The 18,693-nt window shown below is 53.9% G+C and overlaps 1 protein-coding gene and 1 long non-coding RNA gene across 5 annotated transcripts in view; one reads left to right on the top strand and one right to left on the bottom strand.

Moving 5' to 3' along the window:
- The window catches only part of TRIOBP (TRIO and F-actin binding protein), a 55,979-nt gene that overhangs the window by 20,152 nt on the left and 17,134 nt on the right, over positions 1-18,693 (bottom strand). For 3 of the 4 annotated variants that reach the window (XM_059936922.1, XM_059936923.1, XM_059936924.1), the window contains exon 1: positions 3,236-3,418. In XM_059936922.1, the coding sequence (XP_059792905.1) occupies positions 3,236-3,418 (183 nt within the window). Of the gene's footprint in view, positions 1-3,235; positions 3,419-7,619; positions 7,758-9,926; positions 10,005-13,543; positions 14,678-15,374; positions 15,490-18,693 lie in introns of those variants that run through there. The other variant, XM_059936921.1, reaches the window with a different exon arrangement.
- LOC132373561 (uncharacterized) lies at positions 3,699-12,252 on the top strand. The gene is made up of 3 exons (XR_009505458.1): positions 3,699-3,924; positions 4,567-4,649; positions 11,505-12,252. It is a non-coding gene; the product is annotated as an uncharacterized LOC132373561 (long non-coding RNA).

Genomic DNA, 18,693 nt, shown 5'->3' with positions numbered 1-18,693 from the left:
TCACGGTGACCTTCCTAAGTCACATCCCCTCCCTGAGCCCGGCTGCCTGATGTGCCTAATGATAGCAGGGCCCTGCCCTCCCCCCAGTTCCGTGAGAGAACTGAATGGGCCACACATGGAGACGCCAGTACACACACACCACACACATGCTGCACACGTGCCACATCAAGCACGAGATGGTGCGGTGACCTTGGGGAGAGGAGTTTTTAAACCTGCTGGCAGGAGAGGTCCTGAAGTTACCTTGGAACCCCCCCGCCCAGGGGTCAAAAGGTCTGATAACATAAATCTCCTCCCCTGCACCTTCACGCGTGGCTCCTCAGGCCCAGACACCATTCCTCCTCCTGCAGGAAGCTCCCTTTCTCCTTTTTCCTTTCCGGAGCACTGACAGGTCCTCACAGTGGGCCCTCCTTCCTTTGGCCACAGGTCAGCACTGCCTCCCGCTGGCCTGGACCATCGACACAGCCTCCTGTAAGGACACTCTGGCAGGGGACCCGATCCAAAAGGCCGAATGTCACAAGCCGCTTAAAACCTCCAGGGATGGCTCCAGACGGCTTCAGAACAAGGTCCAGCTGCCTTAGAATGGCACAAAAGCTTCAACCTGGACTCTCCACTGCTTAGGGGGCCCCATGTTTATGTCATCACACATCCTCTCTGATGCCCAACACATCAGGACTAGTAGGGCCCTCCACACATGCCTGTGTCCTCTGCTTGAAATACCAGGCTTCCTCCTCCTCCTCCTTCGACCAGGCAAACCCCTTCTCATGCCTTAAGACCCGGCTTAATTGCCACGCCAGAGGTCCCTTTCCCAGTACACACCACACACCACACCAGACGACCTCCCACGGCCTCTGTTGCATCTGTGATTGTCTTGAAGCCATTTACTTATCCCTCACAGGCTAGACTAGAAGCAACTCAGTCAGGGACATGTACTGTTCATGCCCCAAGACCCGAGGACTCAGGGAACATTCGTAAAAATTTCTTTCTTTCTTCTTCTTTCTTTTTTTTTTTCTCTCTCTCTCTTTCTTTTTTTTTTTTCTTTTGGAACCAGGCCCCTGTTCTACGCCAGGAAATCAGCTGTGAACAAGAGATGTGGCCCCTGCCCTGGTGAAAACTCAGGACAGAAACAGACAATAAACAAGCGAACAGGTATATAATTTGATGCCAGCTAGCAGCTGGGGAATGAAGCTCCAGGGGCAAGGCTGCACCCGGCTAACGCAAAAGGAGGTGGAGCAGATCCTGACTCCAGGCCTGGCTTCCTGAAGCCTCTAAGCATTTACCCAGTCACAGCACCTTTGCCACTTGCTCGTTCAGATTCCTGAGGTCGGGGAGATGGGGCCAGGAGAGAGGAAAAGGGTATGAAGAAGAAACAGGAAGGACACCGGCCTGGAGCAGGCTCAGGTCTGAAAGCGGCCAGGATGAATCCGGTAAACACTGTCAAAGGTGATTGTGAGCCTCCCCTCCGCTCCAAAACCTTTCATGGCTCCCCAGCGCCCCGACCAAAGCCCAAGCTGCTCCTCCTGGCCTTTGAGGCCCTCCTTCCCAAGTCCCTTTTCTATGTTTTCACCATTTAATTCCCCAAATATGGCCACCAGCCTTTGTCCACACTGTCCCTCCTCCCCCAGTCCACCTCCACCTGACAAAGTCCTACAGTCCCAGGAGGACATCTCCCTTGGGAAGCCCCCTCCCATCAGCAGGGATGTGCTGTCTTCCTCCACATGCTGCTTCTAGCAGCCTTACCCCTGTTCAGTGTGTGCTTCCCCAGGAAAGGCAACTGTGTACATTTCTTATCTCATCCTGAGAGAAGACTGGGACAGACCTGGTTACAAATTCTGGCTTGGCCAGGGCCCAGCTGTGTCACCTGGGGCCTGTAACTTCACCTCTCTACACCTCAGCGTCCTCATCTGTTAGATGGGGAGTTACCATCAACCTTCAGGGTTCCAGTGTGGTAATGTGAAAGCACCCAGTTCAGGGCCTGGCAGGCACCCAGTCAACAATGAAACCACCCCCACTAGCCTGCCGGTGGGGGGGGGGGGCCCGCCAAGACGCTGACTCAGCTCCTCCCCCCACATCCCTCTCTACTCCTCCCTGACAGGGAAGGGGAGGCTGCTGACAACAGGAAGGGCCAGCAGAGAGGTGGCAGGATGTGCAGAGCCTGAGGAAGTCCAGGCAGTGAGCAGGTCATCACACTCACAGGGGCAGGGCCCCTGCATACACCACCCTGCTCAACTCTCCCCACCCTCCTCATCAGGCTGTCAGAGCCTCCCTAAGGCACTTGCCAGAAGCCAAAAGCAGTCCTGCCCCTCTCTTCCAGAACATCACAGTCAAGGGGCCAGAGTGACGTGGAAAAGGGCTACTCCTTCCCTTACACTCAGGGTAACCTCTGGCAACTCACCAACGCCCCTCCCCAAGCCTCAGTTTATCCGACTGTAAAATGGGAGTAATGGTGAACTCAGCTATGAGGTGCAATATGATAAATAAGGCACATGTATTGAGAGAGTTTGGGTAGGGCTCATCCCCAAGAGAAAGACAAATCCCTGCCATCGTGTTCCCCACCCCCAATAGCGGGCCTGCCCCACCCAAGGTCCCAGGACCACTGGGAAGTGGCAAGCCCGGGAGAACATGGTATCCTGCTGCTTCAGAAGTCCCAGGATGGGCTCTGGTCAGGATGGGACGAGGCGGCCCCTTCTCACCCACCCAACCTCCGGCCAGCGCCCACACAGGCGTACAGCCTTCCCAGGCCCACATCAGCGCGACCCATCCGAACCAGGGAGCGCCTCTCTCCAGGCCCCGGCGAAACCCAGATCCAGGCCAGGCCCACCTCCGCTCCTCCCGTGGCCCAGAACCCTGAGAGACCCTACGGATCTGGCAGCTTAGGGGAATCAGATCAGGTTTTCACACTAAGGGGGGTAGCTGGTAGGGAGAAGGCAAAAGGCCACCCGGAATCTGTCCGTGATTGGTCCCGCAAAAGCGAGGGGGTGGTGCCTGGGACCGAGAGTTCCCATCTTCTCGGGGGTTGCCCGGGCTTCTGGCCCGGAAAGGTGAGGCGGAGGCCGGGGGAAGGTGAGGCAGGACGGCCGACCCGTGCCGCCGGGGTCGCCCTGTCTTCCGGCCGAGACCTCCTCTGGCCTCCGAGAAGTGAGGAGGGGGCTGTCCAGGAGGGGAGCGGCTCGGCTCTGGCCGTTGCTCTCATCCGGACCTGGGGCGCAGAGGGGCTGCCCCCCGGGGAGGCACTCACCGTCATGGCGGCACCCCGGGGCGGCGAGAGCAGGAGGCAGGAAGGTGGAAAGGGCTCTCGGGCCGGGCTCAGCGGCGCGGGAATCCCGCCGCCGCCGCCGCCGCCGCCCCTCTCGGCCACCCGCCGCCGCTCGTCCGGCCCTTCCCTTCCCCGGCGCTGCCCCGGCCCCTTCCATCCGCCCATAAAACTTTTTTTTTTTTTTTTCAAACTTCCTGGGAGGACCCGGGCGGGCCAATGGGCGGCGGGGAAGCCGGGACAAACAGTGGCGGGGGCCGCGGGTGGGCCAATAGGAGCGCGGGAGGGGCCCGGGGGCGGGGGCTGCCGCAATGGGACGGGTGAGCTGGGGCAGTCCGGGCGGGCGGATGGGGGCGGAGGGAAGTGAGGGCGGGCCGAGCTCTGACGGCGGGCAAGCTGGGAGGAAGGAAGGGCCTAGCGTGCAGGTGACTCCGTCGGGCCACGGCTAGGGAGTGCGGGGTGGGGGCAGCCGGGTGTGGCACCCTCGTCGTCCAGCAACGGCTCCCGACCCACGCCAACCGCCGGACGGAGCGATGGGTCCATTAGGCCTCGGCGCCTCGGTTTGATGGTGACATGGGCAAAGCACCCATTACTACCAATTCAGCGGGTCCCACACGCCAAGCCCCGCTCGTTACCCATGTAATGGACTTTCATCCTTACCACAAACCCGACAGGTGATATCCTTGTCCCCATTTTACTAATGAGAAAACGGAGGCTCAGAGAGGTGAGCCAACTTGCCCAGGGTCACACAGTAAGAAGAGACGGGATTCCTAGCAAGTAATCTAAGCACAAAGTGAGTTCTGGAATGGGTAGGGCCTTCCCTAAACGTGCCTTCCTCACCGGGGGTCTTTCTCGCCTTAAGAACCTCATTTTGGGTTCTTGGGTGTGGGCTATACCCGTTTCTCACTTTCCCAGAACACTTGGTGGTTTGTAAGAGTACTTTTGCCCTGCAGAAGCTCCTCTAAGCCCGCAGCTGAGGAGGTACTGTGGTGGAATTTGTTGGTAAATGCATGAGGTGGCTTATGGGGCATTGTGATTTAAACCCTGTGTTACCTTAAGCAAGGTCCTTAACCTCTCTGTGCCTCAACTTCATCCTCTGTAAAATGGGATAATGCTGTTATCTCACAGGCTACTGTAAGGATTAAGTGTTAATTTAAGTAAAGCACCTAGAACAACCCCTTTATCCCTAGTTAGCTCTCCTTAGGTAGGGGCACAGGGGAGCTTGGAATAATTACCACTTCAATGATTCTGCCATCTCAGTTTGGGGTTTGAAAATCTTTGTTGTCATGATTATAATCACTATCCCCATTTCACAGATAAACAGAGGCCCAGGGAGCTGAAGTTTTCCCAGCATTTCCCGTTGGAATTCTCTCCTCCACCCTGAGGAATGAGACCAAGGGTAAGTCCTCCTAGACACTGGCCTTCTGGCATCCCTGTGCTGAGTGTTCCCACCCTACCCTGTACCTCACTCAGGCATTTGGTCCTTGGGAGAGTGCGTGGACAAACAGAACACCTCAGCTACCACCAATGCCCTACCGCAGTGGCGTGGACACCTGGCAGTACCAGCCTCCTCGCTGGTTTCCTGGCCTCTGGGACTCCCTTCTAGTACCCTCAACACAGAGATGAGAACACTCCCCTGCTCAAAGTTCTTCACCGCTTCTCCACTGCTGATAGCCACATCCCTGTGCCCGCAGTCATGTCCATTATCATCTGGCCCCTGCCTGCTGTCCTCTATCATTAGACACACACATTTCACGTGCTAGGGCTACACAATGCTGGGAAATCCCAGAATAAGCCAGGTCCTCTGTACCTCCGTAACTGCACATGTTGTTCTGTGCCATGCCTGGAACACTTGGCCTCCTGTCCTCTTATGCCCCAACACACACACACTCACTCTCTCCCTTCCCTCCCTCCACATGTTTGTTTGCCTGGAAAATTCCTCCTTACCCTTCAAGTCTCAGTCCAAAGGAAGCCAGAGTGCCCCCAGCACAGACTTAGAATCTCCTTTCCCAGGGCTGCCTGTGTGAACTCCCTGCCCAGAGCTCCCTGCATCTGTACACTCCCCAACTCAAGTGGTGACCACACAGTGTTCTAATCAGTTATATGTCAGTGTCCTCACAAACCGTGAGCTCCTTGTGGGCAGGAACAGAGTGGTTTTTGTGTACATCATGGTAAGCCTAGGGCCTCAGCCCACATTAGGTCCTTAGTAAACATTGGTCGAGTGAATGAATGCACAAATGAAGGAATGACTGCCTTATTGCAACTTGCCCTGGTAAGACAGAGATGGCACAGCTTCAGGGACCCAGGAGTGACTTACTAAACAGAGCCACCAAACCCTGGGGTTATCCAGTCTCAAAGCGTTACTCTATTGAAGATAACAATGTGAGGCTCAGAGAAGGGAGACAATGGCCCAAAGTCACACAAGTTAGGAGCAGAGACAGAACTCAAGCCCAGGCTTCCTAGCTCTTGACCTTGGACTAATTTCACTGTCCAGCCCAAGAGATGTGTGAAGCTGCTTTAAGTAACTGTCTGGGTGGCTCCACTAGCAGTTCCATCTCTCAGCTCCTGATTTTCCTCATTCCCAGGTGAGAGAATAGCTGCAAATTCATTGAGCCTCAGTTGCCACATCTGTCCAATGGAGAAAATCTGCAGAGACTCTCAGGGCTGCAAGGAGGACTCAGGGAGATACGGATGCACAGAGGTGGGGGGGTGGGCTCTGAAGTCGGCCAGAGCAGGGTTCAAATCTTAGCTCTCCCCCATTGTGTGACCTGGAACAAGTGAGTTTCATTCCCTCATCTATGAAACGGACAATATGAACCGTACCTAGTATGCCTAGTGGTGAGGATTCAATGCAATTAGATGTGCCATGCACTGAACACAGAGCTGAGCACATAGTAGGTGCACAATAAATGCTGGCTATCATCACCATCATCATCATCCCAGAGTCCATTTCCCCATTTCTCTCCCCCTTCTCTCCAGCCAAAAACTTACCTGCCCCCTCCTGCCGGAACTGCTGTGTGTTAGTGACCTTTAGTTAGGTTGATAAGGTAATTCCCGCCCATGGCTTGAAGATACCACTCTGCCCAGATAACCACGTTTGCCTGTTTACCCTTGTGCCTTAACCCCCAGAGAGCAGCAGCGAGGAAATTAAGAAGTGTATGGAGAAGCTAGTGTTGGACGCCCCTCCCACCCCGTACCCCACCCCATCACACCTCTGTGCATTCTGATTTCCCTGAGCCTTCCCTGCAGCCCTGATCATCTCCATAGGTTTTTTTTTTCCCCATTAGACAGATGTGGCAACTGAGGCTTGGTGAGTTTGGCTGCTGCCATTCTCTCATCTAGGAATGAGGAAAATCAGGAAGAGGCCAGTTCCTCTAAACCAGGGGTCCCCCAACCCCCAGGCTGTGGACTGGTACCGGTCCTTGGCCTGTTAGGAACTGGGCTGCACAGAAAGAGGTGGGTGGCGGGCGAGCGAGCGGAGCTCCATCTGCCGCTCCCCATCGCTCCCCATCGCTCCCCATCGCTCCCCATCGCTCCCCATCGCCTGCATTACCGCCTGAACCATCCCCCCACACCGCCTGTCCATGGAAAAATTGTCTTCCACAAAACCGATCCCTGGTGCCAAAAAGGTTGGCGAACGCTGCTCTAAACCATAGCTGTGTGACCTCGGGCAAGTCTACCTCACCTCTCTGAGTGCTGGTCCCTTCATCTGTAGAATGGGTGTACGGGCTCTCAGCCTAGAGCTAGACCCCAAGCCGATGAGAGTATGAGAGTCAGCCTGTCACTGAGAGAAGAGACCCCATGAGCCAGGCTGTGGCTCCTGGAGATGGCCAGGCCTCTTCCCTCCCACCGTGAAGGGGGCAGGAGAGCACAAGTCACAGCTGCCTCCCCTCCCCGCCCTTGAGAAAACCATGAACCAGAGGCCTGAGTGTTTATAGCCCTCTCTGGGCAGGGAATGGGTTACGTAATGCCAGATGTTTGTGCAACTGGCTCAGACCCAGGTCTGAGACACACTTTGCAATCCCAGAGCCCCTCGCAGGCCCTCCCTCCCTCTCACCCTTGCCCCCAGCCTGGCTCCCCTTGGCCTATTTGCTGATCGGGAGCTTTCAGCTGGGTGGATTATTCCATCACCCCTCACCCTGAAAGCTGAAAACAGCCCCAGCCTGGTCCTGCAGGTGGGACGTCCCCCTCGCTGCAGAGACCACGGAAGCTCTGGGCTCTGCTTCCAGCTCTCCTTCCTCACTTGGGGCCTCCACATCTTTCCGTCTCAGCCCCTACTGGCTCTTCTTTGACTGACACCAGCCTCCTCCCTCCCCTCCCCCACTCTCCCCACCCTCTCCCCACCCCCACCCCACTGGAGCCAGCCTACCCTTTGCCACCTGAGGACCCCCAGAGACAGCAGGAACGGATTGAACAGCGTGGGACGGTCCCCGGGCATCCGCCATGAGGTCACCAGTCGGCCCTTGAGTGGGCTCCCAGCCTTGCCCTCCGCTGGCCTCTTGTCTGCCTGTCAAACAGGGTCCAGTGTTGGCCCCCATGTCCCTTTGGTGGGATGGGGGTGTCCCTGACGACAGCCTCCCCTGCCCATGCTGCCATGCCCACCTCAAAGGCCCAGGGTTGCCATCTTTCTCCTCTCCCAGAACTGCCGAGGTGGACTGCCACGTGTTCACACCGCGTGGTGTTGGTTGACAGGGCTCCTGGGGCTCAGCGCCCTTGGGGATGTGCACTTCTCCACCCTCAGGTCAGACCCCAGGTGGCCCGCGGGAGGGGAGTGCGGACCACAGATGTGTATTCAGCCCGAATAAGGTTTTCAGATTATTTTGCATTAGGTTCCAGTGTTAAATAATCAAGTGGTTTAACACATAACTACATATTTCCAGCTCCTCTTGAAATATCTAAAGATGGAGAAACTCTGGGCTCCTCTTCCCCAGGGCAACAACCCTCTGGAGCCAAGGGGTCACTCAAGGGCCCCCTAATCCTGAGTCCCCCATCTGCCTACTCTCCTCACCTTTGTGAAAGGAATGAGTCACAGACCTCTACAGCCACACGCCCGGCAGAGTCCCCAGTGCACCCTCTTTGGAGTCATCCTTGTTGGGGAAACTGAGGCCCCAGTGAAGCAGAGGCATTTGCCCAAAGTCACAGAGCAAGTTACTGGCAGAGGCAGGGCAGAGCCCAGGTGTCCCAACTCTTCAGAATCCAGAGATTCTCTGGACGTGGGACATGAAGCATCAAAGCACAGATCCAGGGGGCTTTGGGGGGAAGGACTGCCCCCACCCTGCACCACATCGCCATCACAGCCCTGACCACTAGACCGTGGGCTTCATGCTGGCGCTTCATTTTGCCTCTGGCCCACACCCAGGCATACAGAAGGTGCTCATGAAGGGTATGTGAATGAATGAATGAGGCAGTTATCAATTCTGTCCAGTCCAGGCTTCCTGGGGGTGGATTGAGAGGTTTTCTGGGTTGCTGGGGCAGGCCCATTTCATGGAGACTAGAGGGGGACCCCTGTATTGCTATTTCCTCTTTGTTCACAAAACTCTAGCCCCAGGAAGTATGAAGAAATAATCCAGAAAGAGGAAGAGCAAAGTTCCCGGAGTCCCTGTGAGAGCTGGAAGTGCTTTTAGTGACCAGTCCCCGTCCCCTCCCATTTCACAGATGGGAAGACTGGCCCACCAAGCAGTTAGAATGCTGCTTCTACTATGCGAGGCCATGCAGGCAATCAGGGCAGAGCCAGGAAGCGGCGTTGGGGGTAGCAGAGAGAGCGCTGGGTAGGGGGTCCTGAGCCCTGGGTCCTAATATGAGCCCAACCACCGATCGGCTGTGTGATCTGAGATGACTGCCTACCCCTCCTTTCCTCATCTGCACAGTCATGGGTTGGGCAGAATCCCCCCAGCTCTGACTAGCGGCAGGGCCAGACTTGGGGGCTCCAGACTGCCAGACAGACACACACCCCCCGCCCCCCGCCCCCCGTCACACCCGGCTTCTCAGGAGGCGGCATGGGGAACAGCAGAACAACAGCAGGATTAGAAAAGCACAGCCTCAAACAGCCTGGTGTTCTTCTCCTCGCCTCCCGCTGCCCCAGGCCCTCAGCTCTGACCTCACCTCTCTGGAGGCTGCGGGTGATGAGAACAGTCTGTTTGGCAGGTCTGTGGGGAGGGGCGGGGCAGAGCTTGTGCTCCAGCTGCAGCCAGGCCTCAGAGCGGCCTCGGCGGGTCCCACCCCTTGCACACATCTCTCCCGCCCCAGGACCCTGGAGCTCCTCCAGGCCCCGCTGACTTCTGTACCTCCTCGGCCCTCTTCAGTGCTTCTCTGGCTCCAGCTCCTGGAAGCTCTACCCTTTCTCCCAGCCTGGCCAACCCTCCAGAATCAGGAGGACCTTGCCTTCAGAGACCATCAGGGCCAAACTGCCATTTGCCCAGGGAAGGGCAGCGACCTTCTCAGCGCATCCTAGCAAGTTGAAAGCAGAGCCCTAGGTTTCTGACCCTAGGACTGTCCACCCACCCAGATGAGGTGGCCCTGCTGCCAGCTCATCTAGAGCCCCTCTTCTTGATGTCCCCATGGCAGAGCCAGCCTTGCTCTGGATGACCCCAGAGCTGATCTGAGGACCTCAGCCCACCTCCAACCTGATTTCCCTTCCCTTCCCCTCCCTCTGTGCCCACACCCATGACCCAGCTACCGAGTCTGCCTGCTTCTGGTCAGTCAGTGAGTCTTGGCCTCTGCTTCCTTCTGACTCCTCAGGCTCCTTTGATTGGAACTGGAGGTAAGAAAGAACACAGCTTAGGTCAGATTATTCCCCAGGTCCCAACTTCTTATGCATCCATTCATCATCCATCCATCTAACATCCATCTAGAATCCAACATCAATAGACCCATGTATCCATCCAACCATCCAGAATCCATCCTATGTCATCCACCCACTCATCTAGCCAACATCCATTATCCCAATACATCCATCCTCAATTTATTCAGCATCTATTCATCCATCCCATATCCACGGGACTTCCCTGGTGGTGCGGTGGCTAAGAATCCGCCTGCCAATGCAGGGGACATGGGTTCGATCCCTGGTCCGGGAAGATCCCACATGCCGTGGAGCAACTAAGCTCATGAGCCACAACTACTGAGCCCGCGTGCCTACAGCCCGTGCTCTGCAACAAGAGAAGCCACCGCAATGAGAAGCCCGTGCACCGCCACAAAGAGTAGCCCCCACTCACCGCAACTAGAGAAAGCCCGCACACAGCAACGAAGACCCAACGCAGCCAAAAATAAATTAATTAATTAAAAAAAAAACTGTGTCCACGTATCCTTCCTCAATCCATCCAACATCCATTCATCCATCTACCCATCCTTCCAACATTCATTCACCATCCATCATCCATATTCCACATTTACCCATCCATGCAACATCTATCTATCCAGCACCCATCATCTGTTCCATTCATCACCCGTCTATCCATTCATCCATCCACCCATCTGTCATCCATCCAACATCTGTTTCTCATTTGTCCAACATATATCATCTATCCATCACCCGTTCACACATCTGCCATCCATCATTCATCCATCAACTACCCACGGACCTACCCACCCTCCGTCTGTTTCTTGCAAGCCCTCAAGCATCCATGTATTCACTGATCAACCAGCCACTGAGCTCATCTCCTTTGTGTGAGACCCTGGGCCATGGGCCAGAGGTACAGAGATAAAGTGGGTGCAGCTCCTGCCCGCATGGAGCTCATGTTTTTTAAGGGAAAATGACAACTGAGTGTGACCAGATGAAGAGTAGAAGAACTACCAAGCCCGGAAGGGAAACATCACGAATCCAGGGGTGGCGTGAGTATTCAGGGAAGGCGTCTCAGAACAGGGCAGCTGATCTAAGACTCAAACAATGAACAGATGTTTGGTGAGTGAAGAGGGAAAGGAAGAGCTTCCTAGGCCAGAAACAGCAGGCACAAGGGCAGGGAGATGTGCTCACAGAGCTCTGCAGCCAGCTTAGCACAGCTAGAGGGCAAATCTGGGGTGGAAGGAAGGCCAGGAGGCCTTGAATGCCATGCCAAAGATTTCCTAGAGGTGACCAGCTGGAGCGCCAGCAGGACCTGGTGAATACCTCTGCTGTGTCATCTGTGAAATGGCCTGAAGCACCTGGTGCTCCTGCCCCTCCCCAGTCACCATCTCCTAACCTCCCAGGGACCCCTGAGCCTCACCATGGAGTAACTCTAGCTAGAGAATCTCTCTTTCCTCCCTCTTCTCTTTTGACCAGACCAGCCTGCAGCATCCCAGCATCCGCTGGGACGCAGCATCTTCTCCTTGAGCTGCCTGTGGTGGTCCACCTGCCTGCCCAACAAGCCTGATAGCAACCTCTCACGTGGGGCCCCAAGTCCCCTCTTGGTCCTGAGGGCAGGACCAAGCTGGCTCATCCCTGCGTCTCTGGTGTCTGTGCATTGAGTTGATCAGGGGAGAAATCGAGAGCAGCCTCAGGGAAATGCAGGGAAGGGGGCTCCCTAGTCCTTCCATGAGCTCAGAGGCTCCACAAAATAGTGGTTAAAAGCTTGGGCTTTTCCAAGACATGGAAACAACCTAAATGTCCATCAACAGATGAATGGATAAAAAAGATGTGGTGTATATACACGATGTGGTGTACACACACACACACACACAGGAATACTATTCAGCCACAAAAAAGAATGAAATAATGCCATTTGCAGCAACATGGATGGACCTAGAGATTATCATACAAAACGAAGTAAGTCAGAAAGACAAATACCATATGATGTCACTTATATGTGGAATCTAAAATATGACACAAATGAACATATCTACATAACAGAAACAGACTTACATTCATGACTTGTGGTTGCCAAGGGGAAACGGAGGTGGGGAGGGAAGGATTGAGAGTTTGGGATTAGCAGATGCAAACTCATATATATAGGATGCATAAGCAACAAGGTCCTACTGTATAGCACAGGGAAGTATATTCAATATCCTATGATAAACCATAATGGAAAAGAATATGGAAAAGTATATATATGTATAGCTGAGTCATTTTGCTGTACAGCAGAAATTAACACAACATTGTAAATCAACTATACTTCAATAAAATTTTAAAAAGTAAAAACTCGGGCTTTGGAGTCAATACTTTGATCTCATTTCTCTCGACTTATACATGTGTGACCCCCAGCAAATGCTGAATGAGTCTGGGCCTCGTATCTAGCTGAGGCACATGTGGCAAAGCGTGCGAAGCCCCAAGGCCAGGGCCCGGCACACCATAAGCCCTCCCCTGTCATCCGTGGGGGAGGCAGTACTGGGCTGCACATTGTGGAGATGAGGAGGGTTTGGATGAATGGGCAGGAGCCGCCGCATCGCCCCAGTGGTGCCTGTCAGGGAAGTAGTTGGTCCCGTTTTACAGAGGAAGACCAGGACCAAGAGAGTCTGGGTGTCCAAAACCACCTGCTGCATTCCTGGTGAGCTGAGGCCAGGTTGCAGGGTTCTGGCCTCCAGGACCCTTGCCACCGACCATCTTCAGATAAATGCTCTGGGCGGCACCAGAGCACCACTGACTCAGTGACCCTGCCCCTGGGCCAAAGAGACAGGAAGGGATTTGATGAGCACCTACTATGTGCCCGGCACTGGGCCTACCTTACATATAGGCCCCCATTTAAGCAGCTGTCTCAGCAGCCAGCTCAGCACAGTGAGCATTTATGCAACCCCTTCTCTGTGCCTGAGAGGAGCTGTATGGGCCAGAGAAAGGTAAGTGAAGCTGTCAAGCTTCACTCCTGGACTTTAAGGAACTTGGAATACAACAGTGGGGAGGGGACACGACCACGTTGGCTGCAGTCCCAGACAGGGCCAGGTAGAAGCCACCAGAGGCAACACAAACCAAGTATTGTAGGGCCAGGAGGGGAGAAGGCCCTGGCCAGTGCATCTTGCTTGAGGCCTCAGGGTGATCTGCACAGAGTAGACCTGGGGTCCACCCCTACCCTGGCCCTGACTAGCTGTGTGATCTTGGGTGAGTGGCTTAACCTGTGTCTCAGTTTTCTTGTCTGTAAATAAATAGTGCCTTTTTCATCAGACTGCTGTGGAGATTAAATGAGGAAAATACCATAAAACATTCAGACCAAGGCTTAGCACACAGTAAGTGCTCAAAAAAAGTGCTCTCATTATCACTGTGCAGTTTGTGCTAGGGAAAGCTTTTGGTCGGGAGGGAGGATTGTGTGCAGGAGCTGAGGGGAGGCCTTTCGGGACACTTGTGTGGGGTGGGACTGACTTTCAGGCTGCCCCTCGGAAGTGAGACTGACTTACCTCCCATTGTAGCGAGCTGGGGCCCTCTGCAGGGCTCCTGCCCCTCAGCTGGCCTGTCTCCTCCAGACCAGCCATAGTTGAGGTCTCTGGTCCACTTGTCACTTTGGTCTTTGGCCACTGGGTGGAGATGCCGGCAGGGCTGGGCGGCTGGGCGGAGCTCTGGGGCCACTGCCCAGGGCTGTATCCGTTGACTAGGGTAGCTCCTGCCCCTCCTTCAGACTGGGTGTGTCGCTCTGGCTCCAGCTCCAGCGTACCCGTCGTGCCTGGGGAAATTGTGCCCGGGCCACCCCAGTGTCCGGCCGAGTCCCGGCGGGGCAGCTGGGCCTGCAGGAGCTCCAGGAGGCCTTCCCAGTCCAGCCTCGGAAGAGCGGAGGCGAGCGTCGGCTCCTCCGAGTGGGTCCAGGCCCCCTCTCCGGGTGCCCCGAGCAGGCCCACCAGGTCCCTCCAGTCAGGCTCGGCTTGCCTCTCAGGGCCGTGCAGGTGTGGACAGGCTCCCTCAGCCCCCCAGCCCATGGCGGGGGGTGTCTCAGGCCTCCGGGGTTTCGAGAACTCTCCTGGGCCTGCCCTGGAGTTCTCTGGGGGCCTCAAAGGCTGGTGAGGACTAGACAGCTCCTGCAGGCTGCCCCAGCCCCGCTGAGCTGGCCTGTCAGGGGGCTCCCATGGCCCACCCCTGGGGGGTTCCTCCCAGGCCTCTGACTGCCCCCTGTGGCAGGGGGGGCCGCCCAGCAGCTTCCAGCTCTCCTCAGACTCCCTGGGAGGGCCCCTCCATGTTTCCTCTAGGGCTCTGGCAGCCCCCCGGCTGGGCCCCCCAAGTCCTAGCCAGCCCCCCGGGCCTGGGCCCTCCTCCTGCCTGCCCCAGCCTCTCTCCACGTGTCTGTGTGGGTCCCCGGATCCTAGCGGCTCCTCCTGACTCCGCCACCCTCCCAGAGGCTGTCTTGGGCCCGCCCGGCCACTTTCCAGAGGTCTCTCTGTCCGCTGCTCCCTCTCAGGAGTCCTGGCTGACGTCCTCGGGGGCGGCGAGGACCCCTGGAGCCGCCGTTCCCCCTCAGGCCGCCTCTCGGGGCTCCTGGGATGAGGGGGCTCTGCTCTGCTCCGCCGGGCCGGTTCTGCCTGCTTCGCGAGGGGCTTGGTTACCTGAGGATGAGGTGAGGGGGCGGGTGAGGCTCCAGGACCTTGACTGGGTGGTGTCTGTCTAGGAGGACAGCAAACTGGGGTCTTAGCCAGGCTTCAGGGAGTTGCAAGCTCTGTCCTCACAGCAGGCTGGATTAAAGCAGGTCAAAAAGTACCTAGGGTCTCTGGCTTCCCTCCCTGGGGGTGTCAGCCCTTCCCTCTCACCCACCTTCCTCAGTTCCAGAAAAAGATCTGCAAACAGCTGCTCACTTTCCGGACTTCCCCCTCCCCCCCAAGATATTGATTCCAACCTGGGCTATCAGGTGCCGGAATTTCCACCACCAATACTCCATTCACTGGGTTGGGCCCTGCCATCTAAGAGTTTCTTTAAAAATACCAATCCCCACCCTGGAAGAGACAGCCCTTAGAGCTGGACTGACTGTATGGGGAGGTTTTCCCTGAAAACTTCTCAAGATGGCAAGTGCCTAATGAAGGACGGGGACAGCATGGAAGGGCCATCTTCAAGATGGACTGATTGGGGTCTGTCTCAGTTTTGCTGGCTCTTTGGGAGAGGGAGGAGCTGGACGCCCATGATTGGGACTCTGACCCTTTTGTAAAGAACCTCCCTTCTCAGGACCCCCGCCCAGCACCTGGGGGAGGGGAGAAGCTGTGGCTCACCCCTTGGGGGTGCAGGGGCCCCAGGCAGGCTGGCAGTGCTCACCTCCCTGCTGAGGGCAGGGCTGGACTGTCTTCGGAGAGGTTGGCTCTGAACTTGGCTGGGCCGCCGCAACCGCCCCTCATCCCGGGTCTGGAAGGCCCCCGGTGCCTCGGACTTCCTATGAGCAAACGCACCGCCCCTCTGAGGGCCCTTGGGACTGTCCCACTCCCGGCACCCCAGCTCCTCTACTCCCACCCCCAGTGGAAGAGATGTAGCAGATCCAGGGACCCACCACAAGCTCGTTGAAGGGCCTTAAGTGAGGGAGGATCCTTTCAGGGCCTCAGTTTCCCCTTCTGCAAAATGGGGATAGTCGACACTGCCCTATTCTATCTGCCTCATGGGGCTGTTGTGAAGATGAAATGAGAAAAGGGGTGGGCAAAGGTCGGGGAGCTCAGCCTTGGCCTTGACTGCCTGGCCGCCACCCCACTGGCAGCCCACAGTTCACCCTCAGACAAAGGCTAGACTGGTCCTTGTGGGAATTAAGATTTATTGAGCACCTACTGTGTCCCAGGCAGTGTGCATGCATGATCATAATGGCAAACATTTATGGAGCACTTCCTGTGTCCCAGGCACTTGTACTATCTCATTTCAACTCCTGCAATCCATGAGGTGGAGACAGGAGATGCAGAATGTCATATGCCCCCATATTCCATTCTTTCTGCCCATCTTCTGTCCATATGGTAAATTTTGGACTTCCCAGGCCAACCTGTTTTTCCCCTCAGTACTAGCTGCAGCCATCTAGCTGTTGGTTAAAGAGCTCTTAGCAAGATCAGAAGGAAGAAACATCCTCTTTTCCCCACAACTCCAGAAAGGCCAACATAAAACCGTCCATGCAAATGTCATTTCTAAGACACCCAGACTTCAGGCATTGTTGCCACGTCTGACGAAGACAACCTCTAAGCTGTAGAAAGTCCCTAGTTCCAGCTAGTTGTCTTGCTTAATAATTTTTAGCCATGGCTATTAATATTTAACGTGACATCTCTGTTGAAATGTAGGAACATCAAACAGAATCTGGGTATATCTCTCCCCTCCCCTGTGTAAGGTGGTCAAAACAAAAGACCTAACCACTCCACTGGATATTTAGGATATTTATTGCAAGAGGGTTTGAGAGTCAGACTTCATCTAAATTGACAAATGGAGCTGTGTCTCTGGTGGCTGAATCAAACCAGAAGCCTGGGAAAGATGACCAGGTGCTGACCTTGACCCAGCCAGTGAAACAGGAAGAAGAATCTCTACTCAGGTCTGAGCCAGGACCCATACCCTGCAGTCTGTCTCCAGCTTGGGGACTAGGCTGAAACTCTACAGAGGCTTTAGAAAGTGAAACAATTAAGGGCTTGGGCTTTGTTCTTGTCTTATGGCTTTTGCCAATGTTATTGGAATCAGATCCATAAACTAATTAGATTTTTTAGCCATTCTTAGCATTGGACTCACAGGAAACCAAAGTTCCCTGCTCTGGAGTAAGTGTTTCTAAGTTTGACGGCTGCCTGATCAGGTTCAATTTTTAATCCAATTTGAAGCGAGAGAGTTTCCCTGCTCTGTGAGATCTGATGCCTTAGAGTGAATTTCCGTCAGAACCGGGGTGTAGGGGCCTCTGCGAAGCAAAAACCCCAACGTTGACTAGGTGGGGCGGATAATGGCAGAAAGTACTCTGTGCAGGGTGGCGAGGCAAACATGCGTTCTCTTCTGAATGAATGCATTTTCCATATAAACTCCAGCTTGTTCAATGAGCATTCCTTCTGAGAAGGTTCCCCCCATGTGGAATGGAGAGAGGGGGGAGAAGGACTCAAAAAAATCCTGAGACTTCGACAGAGACCCAGCCTCCTGATGCTGAAGCAACAGTATTTCCTCGGGCCACCTGTTCCTGAGGGTTGGTGTGGCTGCACCAAGGATGACAAAGAAGCTCGGATGGGCTCTTCCACCTCCAGGGGGTATTAAAGGACAACGGCCGTCAAGTCAGGCAAATTCCATGAAGGCTCTGTTTTGAATTCAAGATACTAGGAAATGCTTATATGACTCTAAGACAAGAAATTCCAAAGGCATCAAGAGGGCAGGAATGAAGATATCAAGGCAAAATTCCTAATGCTTTAATGTGATAGCCCTTTAAGAAAAAATTTCCGGCCTCAGTTAGAACAATGCTTGAACAGAGTAGATGCTCAATAAATACATGTTGAATGAATGAATGGGAAAAAATAAGAGTACAGCTCTATAGCCACCCACTCATAAATTTCAGCCTGTCCCTTAGAGATATTGAAATAGGTTTTAAAATTTTATCTTCAGAGGACGAATGGTTTTCTACTTGGAAAAAAGGCCATACAAGAGGGAAAATTTTAATTACTCAGTAGAGTCGTAAAACCTTGGTTAAAAGTAAATAATCTACTTCACCAAAATATATATGCTAAATATGCAATTTTTATATATCAATCATACCTCAATAAAGCTTTAAAAAAAGGTAAATCTACTTCGAAGAGAGCAAAATAAAATGAATAGAAGTATCTGTGTAAAAACAATTAAATGATTAATAAAAGCATAAATATTCCAGACTTCTACTATACACGCTTTATCTCTCTAAAAGTTAATCATGGTAAGAAAAAAAAAAAGAAGGAAAGAAAATTCAACTTTGGTTCAAAGACCCTGCTGAGTCATCAGGTAAAGTCAAAGGTATGCAAATTGACATCAGACCAAAAATAGTCATCATAAAAGGCCAAAGACAAAGGGGGTTTTCAGGGTAGTGAGACTATTCTGTGTGATACTCTGATGGTAGACACACGTCATTATACATTTGTCTGAACTCAGACTGTACATCACCAAGAGTGAACCCTAATGTGAATTATGGACTTTGGATGATAATGTGTCAGTGTAAGTTTATGGATTGTAACAAGTGGACCACTCTGGCGGGGGATGTTGATAGTGGGGTAGCTGTGCACGTGTAGGAGCAGGGCGTATATGGGAAATCTCTGTACTTCCTGCTCAATTTTGTTGTGAACCAAAAACTGCTCTAAAAAAATGAAAGTTTTTTTTTTTTTAAGAGGCCAAAGAAAGAATTACACTAACGCTGGAGACCACAAAGGTTGTCGCCTGGGCTTTAAATGGATAAAACTGACTGGAAAAGGAATTTGAAGAATAAGAGATAAGGTTTCTCATGCAGATTCAAATCTAAGAAAAAATGTTGTCTAAGGGACAACAAAGAGAGGAATTGTGGATGCAAGATATTACCCACTCCTTAGGGTGATGGAAATGTTCTAAAATTAGGTTGTGGTGATGGTTGTACACCTCAGCCTCGGTAAATATGCTATATTGAATTCTACACTGAAAGTTTTGAGAC

Source organism: Balaenoptera ricei, chromosome 10, assembly GCF_028023285.1.
Source record: "Balaenoptera ricei isolate mBalRic1 chromosome 10, mBalRic1.hap2, whole genome shotgun sequence".
NCBI classification, from domain to species: Eukaryota; Metazoa; Chordata; class Mammalia; order Artiodactyla; family Balaenopteridae; genus Balaenoptera; species Balaenoptera ricei.
Note: the sequence above shows the minus strand (reverse complement) of the source record. Positions and strands in the feature narration are given on the sequence as shown.